The sequence below is a fragment of the Notolabrus celidotus genome, chromosome 13, assembly GCF_009762535.1.
Source record: "Notolabrus celidotus isolate fNotCel1 chromosome 13, fNotCel1.pri, whole genome shotgun sequence".
In the NCBI taxonomy this organism is placed as follows: domain Eukaryota; kingdom Metazoa; phylum Chordata; class Actinopteri; order Labriformes; family Labridae; genus Notolabrus; species Notolabrus celidotus.
The window spans coordinates 25,830,690-25,853,161 of record NC_048284.1 but is presented as its reverse complement, the minus strand read 5'-3'; the positions used below and the strand labels follow the sequence as shown (position 1 = coordinate 25,853,161).

General features: G+C 41.8%; 1 protein-coding gene across 1 annotated transcript in view; it reads right to left on the bottom strand.

The window, feature by feature from the left end:
• Positions 1-1,168: 1,168 nt before the first annotated feature.
• LOC117824170 (neurexin-3b) overlaps positions 1,169-22,472 on the bottom strand; it is a 258,052-nt gene continuing 236,748 nt past the window's right edge. The window contains exons 16-17 of the mRNA XM_034699575.1: positions 15,422-15,500; positions 1,169-4,074 (exon numbers count right to left, since the gene is read on the bottom strand). Of these exons, the coding sequence (XP_034555466.1) occupies positions 3,083-4,074; positions 15,422-15,500 (1,071 nt within the window). The 3' untranslated portion in view covers positions 1,169-3,082. The remainder of the gene's footprint in view (positions 4,075-15,421; positions 15,501-22,472) is intronic.

The window sequence follows — 22,472 nt, the reverse complement described above, 5'->3', positions numbered from 1 at the left end:
CCATTTGTGCTTAATTAGGCATATTTAGGGGTGTAGATGATTTGACTGACAGGTTGGCATGTTGTAGCTGTTTAACAAAGCCTCATTTCCACCTCCTGGCCGGTTACTTGAGTGGTTAAAGTTTAGTCGGAGTCTACATTTCCAATCCGTTGACTGTCATGTTTTCGGAAACCAGTGGATGACCTAACTGAGACTACATGTGCTATTCAGTCTGAGGGCTTTGCCTCATAGGATCAAGAGGAACTGCAGAGCTGGGTGCTTATTCTCTACATGTGACACTTCACACACAAGTAGCCTGATCATTTTAGAAAGTATGGTTGCAGTCAGATGTAGAGCTGATCAGACTTCATTTCTTGCTACAATTCCTGCTGTTTTCTCACACATTAACTTTTTATTGTGTTGACTCATACAGAACAAATTTCCTTACATATTTTTTGGCTGAAGAAAAAGACTATTGAAATGTTGCCCTCCTTCAGACTGTAAAAAAAAAAGGGTCCCTCAGTGGCAGAAATCCCTGCTGGCCTCCATGTTCCCCTTGCCCGTGGCAGGATGAATGAGTTAATATGTAGTCATTGAGCGAGCTGGATATACTCACACACGCTGTTCTGATATCCTACATCAATGGGCTATTGCAAGTTAATGACCGGCTCTGTGAAGGCCCATTTGCGCGAAATATGGACGGTGTAAAAAGGGGCTGGGAGAGCAGGTGCTGCTGCCATTGAGTAGCTCATAACCCTGCCATATGGTGGAGGAGAATCTCATTTGGCTGTGCACTCGCACAAAGGCCTGACTTTAGAGAAACCCAGAGCTATTTCTCTGCTGTTGTGACGATTCTGGACCCTCTAATAACCATTTTCTCCACCCGCTTCCTTTTTCTCTCGCTGCATCGATGAACAGTGTATGAATTTGCATAATCATCTATAGGTAAATGATAGTGTTGAGCTGCACTGCTTGGGACTTCATCTGAATGGAAATGATGGCACTTTTTGGTATAAAAAGGAAATCAGTGAAGTGATAGCAAACGGATGAGAAACTGTGGTTTGGGTGAGTAGTCTTCAGCATTGATGTTATCCGTCTCCATCTCCTCCCCGTTCTTTCTTCTTTCACCTTTAATCCTCAAAATGGATGAGTGATTGACAGCCAACCCCGCAGTCTAACATCCAAAAAGTTTGGGAACAACATTTTTTATTTCTGGGAATTGTTTGGAGTCAAAGGAGCAGAAGACAATAATAATTAACTGGTTTGAAAAAAGCCAAATACCAACACAAAAAATCAAAGTGAACATACACACCGACTGATTCTGCATGAAAAATGAATGAGAACAAATAACTTCAGCAATAAATAATGACATAAAAAAACAACATATTGCCGGAAGAGAATGTCATAAAAATGAGACATGAAATCAGCTACACAATAACAAAAAAGCAGAGGACAAGTTGAGCAGACGAGAACATTGACGTCAGATAAAAAAGAAAAGAAAGTAAGAAAAAGAAAAACACCTGTTAGTCAGTAAGGTGCTAGCAACTGATCTCCAAATCCATCATAATCTGTATTTATTCTCTGGTTCTGTTGTTTAAATTTCCAATAAAAAAATAAATGACATGATGAAAGTAATTTCAGATTACGGAGGAGTCCCTAATACAAGATCAGAGGGAGGTGTTTTCTATTTGACTGACAGCTTCCTGTGGTCAAATATTCATGCGACTGAAGAGAAACACCATCCAGAGAGACTAGACGTCTAATCTAAAGACATTTGCTCCCCGCCTAAACAAACGATTCTGTGCACATCATCATTTTTTATCTCCAGGCGGTCTCTGCGAAACAATAACAATGATTTTTCATGTCATGTTGCTACAGCAGGAAAATCAAATGATGTGTCTGTACAAGAAGAGGGTTTAACAAAATCAACAGAAACTGGAGTTTTTCTGTACAATATCGACCTGCAAAGCACAACGGCTATGATGTAATAAAATATGTAAACATATCTGCTGTTTTGACACAGTCATAGAATCACACTTCATCACACTGGAGTGAGTTCAGCCTGGATTTTTTTTCTTTTTTAAGATTGAGACAATTTAACTGCCAGACACAAATAGTGATAATGCTTTTTTTTTTTTTTGCCACAGCATCTTATAAAATGTAACAAAAACTGGACAGAGAAGGATGTGAAACAAAAGAAAACTGCTGTCAGAGATTTGAATTTCAGAGAAATGACAATAGATTGTGCATTTTGCCTGGTGGAGCCACTTTTGCACGCTTGAAAACCCATCTTGAATTTGGATGCCATGCATAGCAGTCCAATTGTTAGCTGGGACATGAGAAGAGGGGGAGAAATATGAAGATACATGACCGTATCGCATCCTGCTGAGCGGTCCCTAAGCACTGCCTGGTCAACCCTGACTGAACATCATCCTTTAAAAAAACCCAACCTAATTTCAATAAATAAATAAATTACTTGCTAAATGAATACATAAAAAACAAAGAAACAAAAATAGAAATAAAGACAGCTAAAAGTACACGGATACTTTAGCTCACATTGCGTCCATGAAAGCTACATTTAATGAAACCTTTTGAAATGTGAACTCATGTTTTGACTTCCAACTTTCCCCGACAATCATAGTTTCTTGAGGTCCCTCACTTACACAGATGCCAGCACCACGTCACATACACCTCACATGCATGCTCAGAATGGCCGAAATGACAGTGAGCGTATTTTACAGGGTTACAATGGACAAGGTTGTCAGAACTCCAAGGATCACACACCTCATGACAGTCACTTTGGGGTCGTGTGGATGTTCCAGTGATGTTATTCACACTGCCAAAAGTCTCCAGCAGGGACTCCTGAAAAAGATCCACACTGAGTCCCGCTGAAGTCCTACTGCATTGTCTCTCCATAATGCTTACAATAGTAAGTGTGCTGCCTAAAGCCAAAGTTCTTTTGTAAATGTTTCAGGACTCAAATGAGTTCTCAGGAGATGTATCCTTTTTAAATCACAGTTGCCAATATGGTACTGTCAAAATGTTTATAACTTTGTTCCAAACAGTTTGTTTTCTATGTGTTGGGAAATGATTGGATCTCTTTCTATACATAATATTCCTTGTCCTTGTCTTTCGGTCTCTTGCTACTAGCGCTGCTTTTGGCGCTGCCACTGGGTGTTTTATCTTTCACCACAGCGCCGTTGGTTTGCGCCGAGTTGCTGATGTAGTTGCGCGTCTCGTCCACTTGGTAGGAACCCTCGTCCCTGTTCCTATACTTGTACATGGCGTAGAGGAGGATGAGGATGCAGAGGGCTGCAGCTGAAACGATGCCCACCACCATGCCCGTGGTACTGCTGGATTCCCGGATCACCTCTGAGGCCCCCGGGGGAACCCGCCGCACCACGTCAGGCACGGTGGGCATGGCGGCGGGCACCGTGCGCAGCATGGGCGAGGTGATGAAGGGACCCCGCGGCTTGGTGCCGTCCAGATCGATGGACGTGGGCAGTGGCAGCAGGACTATGTCCGGCTGCGGGGGTTTAACCTCGCGGTTGTTCATTTTCCCGGCGGGCAGCTTGGGTGGCGTGTCCGAGGGGACCGCCGCCTGTGGCGTGCCCCGGGGGTCGGGCAGAGGCGAGGTGGGTGTAGTCCTACCTGCCTCGGAGGCTTTGCTAGGCCTCAAGTCCTTGGCCTCCCACTTGGGTGCGAGGGCTTTGTAGCCGCCTTCATAGGCCGATGTGGTCAAGATCTTATCTGTTACCAGGGAGAAGGTGGTGTAAAAATCTTCATCGTCAGTCGGGGGCAGGCTAGAGTCGAAAGCTTCGCCAGAGCCAAACCCCGAAATCACCATGCCATCATCATCATCATCATCATCATCACCATCATCACCACCATCACCATCATCACAATCATCGTTGCCTCGGTCCGACAAGCAAGGTACCCCCGCCTCAGTGGCCATGGCCAAGGACTCTTTGGTGGTCTCAATAATGGTGAGGACGGGGCGGAGGGTGGGGGGGAGGGGGATGAAGGGAGAACGGGTGGATACAGAAGGGATGTCTATGGGGTCCTCGACTAGCACGGGGATGACTAGCTCCCCTCCTGAAAATGAAAGAGAGAAGAAAGCAAAATCAGAGGGCAGAACGTCTCAAGCAGTGAAGAAAGAAGCAGCCAAACACCAAAAGAACCCATAACCAAAGAACGTAGAAAGCAAAGCTCAACAAAGGAGAGAAATCAACTGAAATTAAAGAAAGAAAGAAAGAACGGAAATACTGTACCAGTGCAAAAATAATAAAAACTCAGAACCAAACAAGACCAAACTGAAAGAAAACAACAGCCAGTAAGAAAAGTTACGTTGCATCAAAAGGCTTTGAGGGATGCACAGGGCGAGCCGCGTTACACTGACTCCACATATAAACTCCTGAATTGTCTGTTAAGTGAAAAAGGCTTTATCAGGGCGTCTTTTAAACTGCACTGGTCTGCTCTATGTGCTACAGGCATATTCATACCATAATATTGCTAGATACAAAAGCATGTAGATCATATGTAATGCCATCCAAATTGTGGCCCTATGTTAGTCCTATTTGATACTGTTGCTTATGTCTCATAAGAGACTCATTCAGGCTTTTAAGAGGCTTGTTTTTATTGTAAAACCTTTTTTGCCTGTTCAAAAACTGAGCATCAAAAGATGTGCACTGTGGATAGAAAGAAGCAGAGGTTATTAGCATTTTGTTTGCATTTCTAGCAGAAGCCAGTGGGCCTGAAAGCAAGCTAACTAAGTCTGAAATGAGAAACAGTCTATTAAGTGTCATACAGCTAGCCAGAGAGGTTCTTTTTAACTCTGTTGACCTACACACATGAGCATAATCTAACCGCTCCGTTTAAAAAGTTATGGGCAGAGATTTTAGACTAAAAGCAAGACCTCAAAACCAAGCCTGAATCTGATTTTAAATGTATTATAAAGCTACATAGTGATCTACAAAAGAAAACTGAAGCAGCAAAACGTCACCACTCACTACTTGCAAAAAAAATGGAGGGACCTTCTTGCCTTAGCTTTAGTGGGCTCCCCTTTTTACCCGAGCCTCTTGCCTTTTGACCCCTACAGTCACCACAATGGCACAAAGTCACCGGGCAGTTCAATGAGACCTGAATGTTTGTTGACTTGCACTTGCACTGAATTTGACAGCTCTTGTTCTCCATTTTGTACACTAAAATTACTCTACTATGCAGAAGAGTGTCAGACTGACGACTCCAGGTGCTGAAAACATTACTTCAACATGCATTAATTATAATTAATCTATTTCTAAGCACCTGATAGCACATGCTTTAGTAGTTAAACCTGTTGTTTGTGGACTACAAAGAGTCTGAAACATTCAGATGTCCATTGAAGCTGCTTATCCTCTTGCCAAAGTGGCTTGTTTGCACATTGCAAAGGCTCACAAACAGGGCACTATAAAGAGATGCAAACCTTTTGGAACAATAAAGAAAAGAAGACAACGGAAATGAAGGAAAAAACAAAAACAACCAAATAATAATTAAGGCATTGCAAAAAGAGTCCAGAGTTAGAGCAAACATTGTAAATCAAAAAAACATTCACAAAATAAAGACACAGATAGAGCTATCCAGAAAGGGATTAGTAACAGGTAAGTAGAAAAAACAGGTCAAAACAAAGTCAGCTTGGAAAATCATAAAAGCCTACAAAAATAAAAATAATAAAGTTTCAAAGGAAGAAAGCATACCATCAGTTTTGTCAACTTACATCAACAAATTGCCCGCATGATTTTGGCAGGAAGAAAAAAAAATTTACAAAAGAAAGTTGTGTAAGAATGCCTTTGGACAAGTTAGGTTAGTTTCTTTTTTTAAGCAGTTTCTGATTATAGTGTATATTTCTCTTTTTTAGACAGGATGGTACAGGGAGGCAACAACACATACATCCACACATCATGACATGAAAATAATCTTCACCATTCTGTTCAGGATATCTTTTTTTTCATCTTTTAAATATAGTTTTGTAAAAAAAGAAAACTGTTTATTTATAGTTCTTGCTTCGATAGATAAGTCTCTCCATAAATATCTACAGCCGGATTAGATGACTCTTCTTTTTTTTTTTTGCTCGACTTTAGCTTTGTCGGTATTGAACAAATGGATGACTGTACATATCTTAGATTCTTAAAGGGTTTGGGAGGAGGGGGTGTGAGAAGGGGTAGGACCTATGAACATACTAGGAAGGAAATGACATAGATGGGGGTGAACGTGTACATCAGTTGCCATGTCCATGTAAAGGCGGCACGAAGCGGTCGGGCGGCATTAGAGCTTTTGGCTGTAAGGAAGGGATGGGGATATACAAACAATGAGCATATACATGCCCATCTACAAAAGAGAACAGCACTCTCAACACTGACAGTTTTACAAACCCTAAGCTGCAACTTCTTTGCCATGCACAGAAATTAATCGACTCATTTGTTGATTTAATCCAAATTTCAATCAGAGAAAAGCTATTAGCTATAACAGAAAGATATTAGAGATCAGCATAGAAACAGTTTGGAACAGTTTTCACAGAAAGGGTCTACTTTGGAGAACGCTTCTCTTTTTTCTCTATGAGGGTGTGAGTCCAATCAAGTTTTATAGTTTTTAAACCCAATGTGTAGAAATGTCTGACCTTTATGAGATTAATAAGTCATAGAGAAAAGAGGAAGTTTCATTCTAATTAGGGTAAAAAAAATCATTGAAACATTTGCAGAAGTGATTCTTATCAAATTATCAGATAGTTAAAATTTGAACATTTTTCAGAAAAGAAACAGAGATAAACATATATGTGTTTCTACATATATGTACAAAAAAAGAGACAAAAATAAAACAGATTGGCAAGCAAGAAAGAAAGGCAATAAATTTATCACACTATCAAAGATGAACAACCAGAAAGCACACACTGAGGCAGACAAAGAGAGGGGGGGACAGTTTATAGGCAAAGTGTCACCACCTTCATTTAACTAATAATAAAAGCTTTATTATTAGTTATGTCAATACATTTCTCTTGTTAGTATTTTAAAACACAGGACAGGGCGTGCAGTCTGGATGTACGTCAGAGAGAGAGAGGTCAATCAGACATGGTTTTATTTTGGATTTTAGTTCCACTATAATACGCTGGGTTAATGCATGCTTAAGTAAGTTGCATTTAGGGAGAGTAATATACAGTAACAGATACAGCAAGCCATGGGACAGAAAGGGGAGGGGCTTAAGAAGGGGTCAGAGGTCAGTAAAAGGTAACTGCCATCAAGGGCTGTGGGATATTTGTTCTCCAGGCAAAGAAACCATTCATCAAAGAGAGCAGGTGCATTATGGGTGATGTATAAGCAACATTATGTGGCGTTTAGGCCCACAGCATTCGCTAATTAATCAAGAGGGGAAGCAGAGTGATAATTAATGAGCTACTTTTGTATTAAATGTTCAGATGCTCTGTGTTATGTGCATAACCAACAGCCTTCGTTTGACAGATAAACACCTTGTTGGGGGAGGAGTTCCACAAGAGCGCACATGAGGGCGAGTGTATTTGTGACTCTGGAGATTTAAAGGAGATGTGAGAGGTACATTTATCTTCAGGTATCAGGTTTGGGCTCCCTGTGTTCAGGATGGTATCATACATTTCATTACTTAAACAAAACTGGGTCTATGAGTAGGAGCTCTCGCTCTGTGCTGACTGTGTGTTATCAAATCTGACGTCTTAAATGAGTATTTTGTGACCATGCTACAGAGAAAGGCTACTGTACTGTGTACGGCGTGTGTGAGACAATCTACTGCTCATGTTGCATTACAAGTTTAATATTCTAATAACGAATCTGTAATTCCTTTCCCTGTTAGACAAACAGAGCCAGTGCAGAGTGAATGATTTCATCAGAGCCTTTATTTACTCATCTCTGCCCCTTGTTTGCCTTGGCCTTGTTTGCATCCTTCCACTCCGTTCTTGGCTAACAGCTCTCTGCAACTGTTAGCTTAGTGCTAAATCAACAAAACACTTGGATGAGAGGGGAGCCGCCGCAGCTAAGGGTCTTCGGTAAAGTCAGTGCAGAGGACCTTGATGTTTTGGTAAACACTTTAATCCTGTGTAAGCTCTTGCACAAGCGTTGCACATCTTGCTGCATTTCTGAGGCACACAAACACCACGCTTTCTAATGGGTTTGCTTAACCAGACCGCGTTTGTTTTCCGCACTTGTAAAGATGGATGGGGATTTTATTCTAAGCCTCTGCCTGCCTGACAAATAATTCTAGACTCTGCTAGACGTACAGCCAAGTGTTGGTTTTCTCTCTTTTAAAGCAACAGGAGTCAGGACTTTAGATTAACAAGTGTTTCTTTGTGTCAGTGCCTACTGGACAGTCTTTGCATCACTGAGAAAACGCAAGAGCTTGAGTGGAAACAAAACATTTTAGAGTGATTTTGCTTTTCATCATTCCTGGAAAAATAGACTTTCTGTTGCATGCCTGTGCTTCTAAAGAGGAATTAAGTAAACGTAGTTCCTCTAAATGGCTGATTGACTGACTACCTCAGCAGCTTGGAGGCTACAGATGCAGAAATCTCAGAGCAGCACTTTCTCTTCTCTGCACTCCATTTCCTCTCTTTTCTCCCTCCGGCCTGATCCCCGTGTCCATCCAGCGTTTGCTGAGGCTTCCGAATGGAGATGAATCCTGACGGTGTGTCGGGGATTTGACGACGCCACGCCATAAAAGAGGAAAGCCGGTACACCAGCACCCACTAAGGATGTACTGAGTCAATGGGATTTCGATGCTGCAAATTGTGGGTGAGTCAGTGGTTTGGGGGTCTGAAATCCCATTGTTGCTTTGCACATTGTTCACAGAGACCTGCTGTAGCAGATTCATTCAACTTTACTCACTACAGGTAGGGAGCTGATTACCAGAGAGCCAGCAAAACATAAAGTCTTAGTGTGGACGTGCTTTCAGGGACATGCCAGGGATTATATTGGTGCCAGGTTGAATAGCTGAACTTTCTGGAAACATGTTCTTTAAAACGCTGAGCACTTTGCCCTGCTATTAAATTATCTTATCTTGCCTGTGCAGACCACTGGCAAGCGGGGTCTAATTTCTCTCTGATGGACATTTCATTGCCACCCTAAAAGTTGGATGATGTTATGTTTAAAACTCAAGAAAAGCAGAGAGGTCTGCCCTGTAAGGAAGCAGGAGATTCCTCTGCCTGGAGGAGCTCTCTACCCGGGGCGTCCTGAAGCCACAGCGAATGGCAGATAGCTCTTAATCCGTCATCATGAGGCTGGGTGCAGTCTGGCGTATTAAATTGGCATCTCCAGCAGGCGTGGTGACTCGCCCCTGTCAGCCGGTCGATTTGCTGTACAGCCATTAGGCTGCACCTCTGCACTCAGCGGACATGTGTCAGCTGAATAACCTTTAAACTGATCTGAGGCCTGTGTTGAAGTGACAGCCGGCCCGATGGGGCTTGACGGAAGTCATAGCGGACGCCATGAGAAAACGCAGTGATCCATTTCTATCATACTTCATTCTGCACCCTACACGTGTTGGGGCTCTTCACATACAGCAATAAAGAAATCACACAACATTACATCCACACTTCCTGTCCGCAGACTCTCCACTTTACCCAGAGTGGCTCACGAGATGAAGAGACATCTATAACTGTTACATCTGTTTGCTCTGTGCTTCACTTCATCAAAGGCTGAAAGGCTAATGGCGCATGCAGGACCATTTATGGCCCATTTATTAAATACACAATCATTTTTACGATCTATTTGACTGGCACATAGAGGGCAACACTTTGCCTGTTTGCAGAGATTTGTGGGAGGCTGACATGTCTAGAAAAATGAGAGAGCTGGTCATTTATTGGAGCAGATTGATACAACCTACCCGTTTATGCCCTGTTCAACACAGGAAGAAGTTTAACATTCTTAGTAAAGTGCAGAGGTGCAGCAATGTACGTCTATAGAAAGCATAACCTGATCCCATTTCTTTAGGACACTGTTTTTTCCTCTTCCACCAAGTATTTTGACATTTGGCGCAGTGCAAAAACTGTTAAAATAACTCTGAAATCTTACAAGGCAAAATGGCAAATCTGTCAGTAAAGTTTTGCTCATACATCCAGTAGGCACATCGCAATTTTAGCACTCATTGCAAGTCGTTTCTTTGTCTTGACCCAATGAACATGAGTCAGTGGGGTCTCGTTTTATCTCTATTTGGGTCTCCACCAACTCCTGAGGGAAATTCTGAAACATTATGAGTTTGTTAGTCAGAGTGGTGTGGGTGAAACTAAATAGTAAGGTTCTGGCCCTAAAACCAAAACAAAGCTGAAAGAGACAAAAATGCTTCGCACAGCTGAGGAAAGGTGCACTCTATCATATCCTTATCAATCAATTGATCCATCAATATCATAATTCTTAACCACCTTTAAAATATTGACCAAATTTAAAAATGGAGGATGTTCTCCCATCTTTGTAAAACGAAAGTGAAGCCAAAATAACCCCACATGACAATAATTGACTTATTGGGCTGATGACATTTTTGGAATCAGAGGCTACGCGGTATGAATCGATTAGTGGAGCTCTGGTATCGACGTTCCACCCCAAATGCTAACCAAAACATGGTTTTACTGTAACTTACTCATCAAACAGCAAAGATTCCTCAGGCTGGAACAGGTTACAGCAAACATCTGATTTTGTCAGAAGCTGATGGCCTTAGTAAGTCTAATGACCATTTATGTTTGTTGCTCTAAGCTGGTGCACGCACTACAGGAGAACATTGTTTAACAGAGATGTCAATCATGGCATCATAGCTAATGTTTTAGCATAAGATAAGAAGTTCAAGATTCAGTGTATAAGACATTTTAATGTCTTTAATGCAGAGAGGTGTTATATTTTGTTACGGTACTTTAACCAGAGGATAAAGAAGAAGAAGGGCAAATGTAAAGCATGGTGAATACAAAGAGAGGTATACTTGGCTAGTAGCGCTTTTCTCCTTCATTATACCATTTAGAGAAAATGGTGCAGCATTGTACAATTAAAAACTCCTTGTGGAGTGCTGGTTTGATTGAAAGACTGAAATTTAGGACAACAAGTGACTAGCAGAGCGGGGTTAGCACATGTCTCTTCAAAGTGGTCGCGGGCAGTGGGTTCATCTGTACCTCACAACCATCAACGCTAATGAAGACTGAGCTCTACTGCTGTACCGGTGTAGTACTGTACTGGTAGCTAGAAAGAGCTACAAAGCTACATAGAAAGTGCATGTTGCTGAACACAAAGGAAGTCTTCACGCAGGTAGACGGTTAAATCTTTTTCCCTCTGGGAAGCCCAAAAAAACAGATTTTGCATTTATACCTGTGCATTCTAGATTTCCCAGTAATTAAAACTAAACTTCTGAGAAAACTGACCACTCTATATTTGTAAATATATTTTTTCTGAATCATATCTCATCTGTTAACATGGAGGAGGCAGGCATTATGATCTATACTGCAGCCAGTCAGCAAGGGGAGCTTCACTTTTGGAAGCTGTCCTCTCATCCATCTTTTCATTAATTGCATGCCATAAACACGGATGCTGATAATAGATAACATTGTTATAGGTCATTTGGAAAGGCCATTAAAGATGCTATAATAGGTACACAGACTTGTTATCTGTATACTGAGGCAGCACTGATACAGTAAAGACACTGTGGAACTGCTTTCTTGTAGCAGGCATATTGAATTGTTGCTTTGGGGAAAAGTCACAGGTGAAACTAATACCACTAACGACTGCTGTGTGTTCAATGACTGCACATGTCTCTGTCAAAGAGCTTCACAGAAACACAAGAGCATAGCCTTCATATCCACCACTGGTGACACCGATGTTCAGTCAAAAGAATCCATCCATCTGCACTCTTGTAATTTGAGTATTTGCTGGTCTTTGGTTTATGATGCCCTTTTTTTTTTTTTTAAGTGTTCCCATTTTAAGTCTGAATTAAAATGATTATTTTTTCTTTGGTCTGACTTGTATTTCTTCTTGTAGGATTTTTAGAAACTTCAAAGCTCTAGATGTTCAAACCAAACACTCTGATTAGCACTTGAATTCATCAAAATCATTTGCATCAATAACTAAAACATAATTACACATTAATCACAAAATTGTTCTGATTACACGGTAATAACAAGCTGCAACACTTTTAATCAGTTAATCACTGTGAAATTAAATCATAAATTGACTTATTTGCTGCTCTCTAAATGAAGCATTGCTTATTCTTATTGATGGTTTTCAGATTGTGGACCTAACCTGCTACTGAACTCCTGCATAAAGTTAGTCATCGGTCTCACTGTAAACCTGTGCTCGGTGATATTTGGAGGACTCTCACTTTGCACTCCTTATGTGCTCTCTTGTGGAACTCACGTGGGACAGGAGGGAAGAGGTAAGGTTTAACACTTTTATTAAACACACAGACAACACGAGCACGAGACGACCACGTACAGCAGACAGGACAGGCTGTTTGGCAGACACAGACAGAGCACTGACACAGACAGCAGGCACAAGCTTCAACACAAGACGCCTCTGAGGGAGGGGCTGCTGCGGCGGGGAACAGCGGCGGCGCAGGACCACCGCTGTAGCCCCGAGCACACACACACATACACACACATACACACTGACATGTAGTAGAAGCCAGCTGGGGTTAGCCTGAGACTTATGGGTGGAGAAGAAGAAGCACACAAAATGGATGCCAATCATATGCATGCAGAAGCGGGGGGAGAGTTTGGGGGAAGGGGGGATTATTAGTTAGTCTATAGAGCTGCAGTACAGTCCAGTACAGTGTGCATGCCACAAATGCCTTCTACTTGGAGCAACAGATAGAATAGAAAAACAGATATACTTTGTGGCAATAAAAGTCTTTTTATGCCATCTGCATTCAAACAGACATGTATATGCAGAGAGGCTAAAAGAAAGAAGGTTGGTGAGTCGGGGATGGATTGGAAAGGGGTCAGGGGATTAACACTCGGAAGGGGAAACAGGGAGTCATTCTTTCACACACAACTTTCTTGAGACAGAATGGGGTTGCCTGCACAAGGCCAAAAAAAGGATGATGGCAAGAAAAGATTTTGTTGCCGTTCATTTCCCTATGTTGTATCGAAAAATGGGGGGAGGATGTTTCTTTAGAAGCCATATGGCACAAAATAATAAACAAAAACTTGATGAGGAGGAAGAGAACTTTGAAATTTTCCAACCACCAAAAGTTCATGCGGCACAAGATGAGGCAAAAACGGGAGGAGTGGCTCTATCCTTGCTTGGAGGATGGACGACGGATGATGAGGAGGACACCAAAGGAAATAAAACAAACTGAAAGAAAACCCCTCAACCACAACAAACCAAGAAAAGTAAAAACAAAAAAAATATCACCCTACTCAACCCGCCCACTGCATCCCAAAGAAAAGCATAAAACAAAAAAAGCTCAAATCTGAAGCAACCCAGCAGCTGGGTCCAAATCGATACAGAGGAGAGATGTTCATATGTGCATCACAGGAGAAAATAAAACAAACAAAATGCAACAGAAAAGAAACCAACACCATGTCATGCAATTGTTCATACGACAGGAAGCGGGGGGGCAGGAATGAGGATATGAATTTCTGTGTCAACATGGTGAAATGTACGATATGTATGAGTGTGTATGACTACATATGTTGCCACTATATGAGGGGAGGGTACCATGTACAGTAAAAACTTCTGACACTATTCTCTTTGCACTTCCACTTTTGAGAACACTTGGGTTTGAGGCTTTAATAGTCGACGGTGTTGAAAATAAAATAAAAAAATAAAGCATATGAGCTGTGAAAATTTACCCATTCAATTCCAATTATCTCCGACTTAAGAAAGCAACCCGCGCTTATAGATAAAGACCCTAAATACTGCACGGAGGTATGCTGAAAATGGCTTTCTATTCACATCAAAAAGCCATAAGCTGGAGGACCTAAATGTGGTCATAATTTCAACGAAACAAACGCTAATACAGTGAGATAAGGCTTCAAAGTAAATGAGCTTTCACACAGATTGGGGGAAATGGTAAAATGACGAGCAGAGTATCTACCTAAATACACAGAAAGACCTCATTTCCCAGAGAAATGTAGAAATGCTTGATTATCAGTTTCTTTCTATGGGCGGTGATAACAAAGGGCAATGCATTGTTTCAATTTAGGCTTATTATTAACAGTGAAAAGTGGACATATGCTCAGTGCTAAGCCGGGCCATATTTAGCCAGATTAACGCAGCATCAATTAGTCAGCTATGATGGTGCGCTGAAGGACAGTGAAGCCATTAAAATCGCCTGAGCTGTTAATGATTTCCAGAGTGCCTAAGGGGAAATGCTTCTCACATACTAAGCCAGTTTCAGTGGAGCTCACACTCTCCTCGTTTACTCCAAAGCACTCAGATATATGCCAACTGCTCCCGGGCACGACTTGACTGACAGCTGCATGTTCAGAAGTCGTCCAAACCCAAGTTGCCTCAAAATAACCACTCCTTTTAAAATCCACGGTTTTATTTCCAGCTCTGACTTTTTTTTCAAACTCCACTCTTTCAGTGTGTTATCACTTTGATATTATCACAAAGTGATACGTGGATGTGTGTTTGTGTATGTTTCTGTGTGTGTGTGTGTGTACGTGTAAAGGGAGGAGGGAAAAGAGACGATGCGCACAGAAATTCGAGGATATCTGTTCTCTATTAGAATGTTTCAGGTAAGGCAAGCCTCCGACGAAGGAAACAGAGGTACAAACAAGAGAAGAAGAAGAAGGGAGGAAGAGGCTCTGTTGCAGTTAGTCTGCTACATATCACAGTATCTATGCTGAAAGCATCTTTGTTCTCGAAAGAATCTCAAAATGTATCCTCTGTCAAGAGAGACGCACACACACGCACAGCAAGAGGAAATCAACCATGTACAGGACAGATACATTTTGAAGCATCAGTGCGGGCGACATGGGGCTTGATACTAATTTCGTACTTTGTTGAGTAAAGTTTTGCTCTCCACTGAATGCTGAGAGAACAAAATTAGTATCAACGCTTCGTCATGTCTGCAGCCAGTGGCCCCATAGCTAAGTGTAACTTGTTTTTGAGATGAAAGGTGAGCTTTCATTACAGCAGCTGACTAGAAGATGTTAGCATTTACTTTTTTACAGTTAGAGTTAAAACTGTAACTTCCTGCAGAGGGCATGCTAAGGATGTAGACTTGATTCTTACTGCTTTCATCCATCTCCAAAGAGTTCTTTAACTTTAGATATACACTGAGAACCCCTCACACTAGTGTATATTTCTCACAGAGGCTACTTTTCGGAGGGCTTTTTTGAAGTTACACTTGAAGCTCCCATGGGACATGATGCTAAGAGGAGAGGCTCCTCGGTAGCAAATCAAAGAAAAGATAAGGAGAAATAGACCAGGTTCAGAGCAAGCACAACTCGACACACCCATCCCACCTGCATGTCCGGAGTCGCACTCTTCCAGGTCCTCATCGTCGCTGGAGCACTCGGCCGACGAAACGATGTCATCCGTCGTCTGTGGAGAAAGAGACACACACACAGAGGAAAATGAAGTGAGGCCTCCAGCAGCAGAGTGAGTCCTCAGCTAAACTGCCCCACAGCCGAGCCATTCAAGGATATCTCGGCACACACAGACCTCTCTGCCTGTCCTTCGGCTTCCATATATCACTTGGAGTCAATCATATTTCAGTGTTTATCATTCTTCACTTTATGTGCTTTCCACCTCCGCAGATAATTGTTTTCCTTCACCCTCCGCACTCTGCCTCCCATTATTTATCGCCCCTCTTCTCCTCTGTCGTCCACAATCAATGGCCCCACCAAGCCCTCACAGATCAACACTGTCCCGGCTTCTGATTTGTGCGAAAGGGTGCACAGGGAGGGAGGGATGGTGCAGCGGACTTGGGAGCTTACACCCGGACCTGGGATGGATTATCTGCACCTTCCAGTTCCCACAATTCTGATTTATCCACCCCCCCATCCCGCCCCGTCTCTTTTTTCGGGTCGACCCATGGAGGACAGAAGGGGGGGAGGCTGTATTTCAGCGGCGGTGCGCTGGGCAGCCGGCGTTTATTAGAATGAATCAGCGGGGCGATAAAATAAACCCTGTCACCGAGCAGGGTTATGAAATCAGAGTGCTGATTGAGTTTTCCAGTCCTGGCCGAGGGTGTGGGGCTCTAAATATCATTGAGTTTGACAGACTAATGAAACGCGCCCCCATGCTTGCGCTGCTGCTTTCAACAGGCGAAAGCTGGAGAAAGCTGTCTACCTCCGCTGCATACACATGAATGCTGATATTCAACATGTATTTCCACCAAAGCTTGCAGAGGAAAACTCGATTTTTCAAAGCTTTCTCTAATGTGTGGTGTGATTATGCAGGAGGGTCTGTGCTGTTTTCCATGTCAGTGCATTTGATAATGTGTTAATGCGTGTTTGTGCTGGCGTGCATAATGCAACACATTATGTACTGTACTCCAGCACGAGGAGGCAAAAAACCAAGCAGGAGGGGAGCCTCTAAACTAAATTGCTGTAAAATATGGCCCCTTGGTAAACATGACTATTTATTGAAGCCACATTACGGGCGTAAAAGTCTTGGTTATTGCTGAAAGAGGGTTATTGCTTGTTATTATGATGGCGGGCAGATGTGGGAGGCAGGGACACAGTGAGCGAGATGAAAAAGCCGAGCCACTTCAAAGTCTGTTCCAGCAATTTCAGCCCCAGACCATCACACCATAACCCTGCATCAACCGAAAACACTGCCTCTCTCTTGTCTGTTCATGCTGCATTTCTCTGCAGACGATACCAACAAGCATCCCAGCTCTGAGCAAATATTTTCTCTGCCTGGCCTGCAGCAGCTTAGCAGAGTCTTACACACCAATCTATATGTTGGTAAGAGAAAATTGAGCTGAAAAGATGCTCTTTTATTTTCATTTTAGAAAGCCTGCTTTTTCTTTTCAATGACATCAATATTTTGGAGCACCAGAGATGAATCCTCCAACAAAGTACATGCATCCATGTTGTGCCATTAACCCTCTTTCCAGGATGCACTTCTCTATATAAATTCTACATGTCACTCTCATGTTTATATTAAAACTAGATTTGTATTCTTCATAATTAGCAGTTTACAAATCAAGTGTTTATATCTGCAACATTTCACTCTGAACACTTTTACTTGAGTGCTATCCAAATCCTTAAATCCGTTGGATAATTTAGCTGAGACCCTCCCACAATACAATGCTGCTGTGCTGTCCCTGCTGATCTATTAAGGTAAGGACAGTACATTACACAAGGATATCATATAATAGTGTTCATAATGAAAATAGCTATATTGTACTTTAACAACAGTCCAAACGGTAGCTGTCCACTACACCCTCAGTCACATCTTCATTAGAGTGGAGTTGATCATAACTGAAACGTCTTACTAAACACACTCTCTAACATATCCCCAAACCAGGATAAATCAAGGCTTTGACATGCAGCTCTAATGTTAGCAGAGGCAAAAAAGCAGCAAATGTAAAATGTTGAAATGATGTCGCTCAGTAGCTGATCGTATCTTTGTCACCGACATGCATTGGGGAAAACTCATCAATGAAAATGAGAAAGATGCATGGATGCAGGGAGAACTTATTCCTGCAGCAAACTGAAATGAACACCATGCCACTCAATCATCTCAGCCTCTTACAGGAATACAACAATTGTGATTAGACAGATTTCGATGAAGTGGGGAAAATAGGGATTTGAATGATTGAGAGTCCACTGCTAACATTTTAGTTTAGCCAAACTTTAGATTTAGCTCAAGTTTAGTTAACATGGGTCCCTTTTTGTTACCAGAATTAACACTTAAAAAAACTATTGACATGTACTAAACACAAACAACAGGGGTGTGATTGAATTAATGAAAATAGTGTATTTAAATGCATATGAAGAAATGACTGGGTAACTGTTGAGTCTCTCCAGGAAGATGGCCCCTTTAACCTCATGTAAAGACCTGGTTTTATGATCAGAGTACAAAAGAAGATAAATCTGATATGTGCTATGAATAGCTTTAGTGAATAATGGAAAGTGTCCTTGTTGAAGTAAGGAAGGCATGTAAAAGGAAAGTTCTTATATTTAGAATAACTACCTCCAGAGTTTGATTCAACCCTTACCCTGTACTACTAAACGAATGAGTCTGGTTACGCCTTTGTGTGTTGACTGCATGTTCATTTAGACACAGTTGTGCTGCTAGAACAAAAAGTCAATGTCAGTGTTTGTTTTTCAAAAGGGCTAAAGTAAAAAAATAAAGGATTTATAAGTGATGTCAGGAAGTGTATCTCACTGTTTGTGTAACCTCCTAACAGATACTTGCATGTGCAGGAAGCGTACGAATACATAAAGGCTTCAGCTACAGAGTGCACAGACAGAGATATCAAAAGACATCTTGTTCCATCCTCTCATGAGCACTGTACTAAATATGTAATTCATTCATTTCTTATGCATCAATAAAATAAAATCAGTTTAATAAACCATGAAATACTGTAATGAGAGATAACTAACATGTCTTCTCATGTCAGACTGATCTGTAGAAATAAGCCTCTCTCTGCACATATATTCCCTCCACAGTGGGGTTAAGGAAAAACGTCTCTCATCATTCAACCACGAGTCCTCCTACATTTAGAACTCTAACTGTATCAGTACAGTGATTTACAGGATGACAGCAGAAATGAGTTAAATCACAGCAAACACAACAATTAGCTTCAATTGTTAATGAGCCCTTCCAATATGTAGGCTATAAGCAGCACAATTTTATGTTCTATAATAAATTGGTAAGAATTCATTTCATAACCTTTTTTTGTCTGCAGTTCTACCACAGACCTTTCAAATGAGCTCAAGACCCCCTTCATCATGTTTCAGTCTTGTTCCTTTGAAGCGATTTGTAAAATGAAAGTAACTTAATGTTAATTATTTAAAAGTGGATTAAGTGTATGCCTCTGTAGATTAGGAGATATTCTGCATCAAATCAAGTCCACACCAGCATTAGCAAATGTCCCTCATGTGAACAGTGATTAATAATTAAACTACAGGGATTATATTAATCCCTTGATATTTCCTCAACCTCACAAATGGTCCTCAGCAGTGCTCCCCCTGAGCTGAAAAGGAAATTGTAAAATTGCAACCTGAGAATTCAAGAAACTATTTTGAAGTTCAGTTCAATCAAAATGATGTGTCAGTTAATTCATCACTTCTGTCTTGTATCTGTTGCTGTCACTTACATGTTGGTATCTAAAGCCCCCCAAATAACAAGAAATAAAAGTACCAGTTTTCTTGAATTTGGCAACTCCTGGAAGAAGTAATGACCCCATGTGAGTGAGTTTGGTAATCTGGGAACAAGCAGCAGACAGCGGTTTCCAGAAATGATGCAGATGCAGAAGTGCTACAAACTGCAATTCATCATGAGTCCACTTGAGGCTGGCTGCAAAAGCCTTGGAGGCCAATACACAGCTGTTCTAAAAAATCCATCTTTATAGCAGAAAAAAGCATGCTCACAGCCTGGTTCAAAATGTTCAAAAAATGATTTTGGTCTGGATAGCTAAGTTCTCTATCCAGTCACACTGTACTGGGATGATTTGTTTTGTTATAACTCACTAATTCAACATATAACAGAGTTACTGTGAGATCAGGTAATTGGGAAGCAACAATGAAATAGTCTGTAAATTCCTGGAGGGACAGACATATGCAGAATCAAATAGTGCTGAGGGGCGATGAATGGGAACTTAAACAGATCAAATCTGCAAATGTACTGATAAATTATGAGACAAGATTATAAGTAACATCCCCACGAGGACCGACATTGCTCTGACTTTCAAAAGAAGGTTTGTGGTACATTAGTCGATATAAAAAGGGTAAAATGGCACAGCTTGAAACCCAAAGTAAGTCTCATTAAAAATGTTTATGTCCTCTGTGCTCTCTTGACATGTTTGCTCAGTGAAGCCACAGCATTGCAGTGCAGAGGTTCTGCAACGACAAAACCATTAAGGACTTCATCTGTGAGCCTATGCACATGAAAGAGGCGGACTGGCTACCTCACCTTGTGCATCGTAAAGGTTGCATTTAAATGGTAGAAGGACACCCTCACAGTCAATGTATTCACTCTCCACTTGATTGAAAATCATCTGTGACTCCGAGTAAGAGGCCCTCTCATCCCTGCGACTTTGATTCCACTTGCAGAAATTGAAGAGGGCTTTTGAAGTGTGATGTTTGACATTTGTAAATCCACTAGATGTGCCGCCTGATTCAGCTTTATAAACATATGATGTATCTCCGACAGGCACAATAGTTCAAGCTGAAGTGCTCCTCATGAAAGGCTTATGGGTGCCATTTTTCCGCATTTGGGCTAATGCAGAACCAATGAAGTGACACACAGAGCTTACAGACTTCTCCCAGCCGACCGGAGACGTCGATAATAACATATAGCATGAGGCTGGATGCTGTAAATGCAAAGAGAGCTCATGGAGCGGAAAAGGCACAGGCTGCATGTGTGCAGTGATGGGAGTATGGCAGAATGATGCGGTTGGCCAGCAGGACTACAAAAACTGATTTCACAGCTGGGGAAATCCAATTCTCGGTCTAAATCTCCATAACACAGAGTGGGATATATTTTGGCAGCAAAGTGATTTCTTTTTTGGTGCAATTATTCTCAATAAATCATAATTTTTAGATGGTCTAGGCTGATGGATTTACAGGCTGGTGTGTTTAAAGCGTCAGTAATTGCATGCATGTTTTCTACTTTCTGTGCGTGGAGAAACTGTTTCATATTTCAAGACATAAAAATCCACTCCCTATGTGCATCATGCCTGATTATCCTCATTACCCGCCTTTAAGTGACGCTCAAATTCTTAACTCCACAAACAAACATTAAGGTAGCACAGTGCAATCAATACTCAGACTTCATTAAAACAGCGTTTAACTCTGACCACTTCAGCACATCAACTGAAAGGATCACACCAAGGGATCGATAAAGACAGACAGCCTCCTCCTGAGACAAGCCTCAAAATACACAGCTTTTAGTTTCACAGCTGACGGCACAGACGCAGACAAAATGGAGAATGTGCAAAGATGTCTGGACAAAGCTTCTGTGGTGTTTAATCAGGAGGTCTGGACTGACAACTGTGAATCAGCCAGCAGCAATGCAGAGACCATTAACAGGCCGAGCTGCAATTACCTCAGCAGCTGAATGGAGTGCATGCTACATCACCACCCAGGCCTGACCTCAGAGCAACCAACTAAGAGGCGGAACGATGGATAAACAATAAACCTGCAGCCGTGGAAACTGCACTTCTTTTATTAAAACTTTTAACCACTGTAGGAAAAGAGGACTCTTCATGTGGAATAGAGATTTGTTATGCAAGCTGTAATCAAAGTGTTTTGTAATGAACTTATTCAAGTCTGTATTGACACTGTGACTCCAGGCACATTTTACACTGGCAGAAGTTTGGTTACCTTCACTCTATACTGCACCTGAATGCAGCTTTAGTCGACACTGATGGAGGACTAAAGCTGCTGTTCTGCTAATGTGCTGCAACTCCTACAAGGACTGTATAGACACTGTGTTAGAAAATCACCTCTCTGTGTTTCTATCCCTTAGCTCTAGCAGTTCAAGAAAGGAAACAATGCAGGTGGAAAGTCAGAGAGGAAAATTTGTCAGGTTAGCCCAAGTTGAACCTTTAGAGGACATTTTTCTTTTCCACAGAGGGCTGTTAGCTTCAGCACTTTTAACTTAAAATCACTTTACAAATAAATGTCAATGAAGATTTATTTGCCTCTATTTGAGAGGACAGCTTGAGAGAGACAGGGGACAAAAGGGTTTGACATGCACCAAATACTGTTGGGACTAGGAGTCAATCCTACGGCCAGTGCGACGAGGACTCGGCTCTGTACATGGGAGGCCTTCTCTACCAACTCAAGCTGAACCGGCGATCCAATCTTAACAATTTTTATAACTATAGAATACTGTGAGGCATGAAAGCAGGAGATGTCTCAAAGAAAACCCAGGGACAAACCTTTAAACTTCTAGCCCTGCTCCCTCCTAGCCATATTAGCAGCAGCAGCAGTAGCACTGCGGGCTGCCACGCTCTGCTACATCGAGCGGATAACTGCAACCGGTGTCTGACAGATTCCTTCCACTGCCAAATAAAATCCACTTTTCAACAAAGCAGGGCCACACTTTTCACACATTTTAGGTTTTCGAGCAAAGCACAGTCAGTCTGGCTTAAACACAAAGCAAAAAACTAACGAAAAAACAAAGATGTGACGCATTTTCTTTCCAGTGTTTGTTCCCGATTTCAGATTATGCTTATTAATTTCTGTGCCTAACTGCTGAGGCATGTCTAATAATGTGCCTGCAGGAGCAAGTGCATTCACACCATCTCTTTGCGCCTGTGACTAATAATAAACCTGACTGAACTCATAAGATCTGTGCGCTAAAACATGACTTCTTTCCATAAAAAGCATA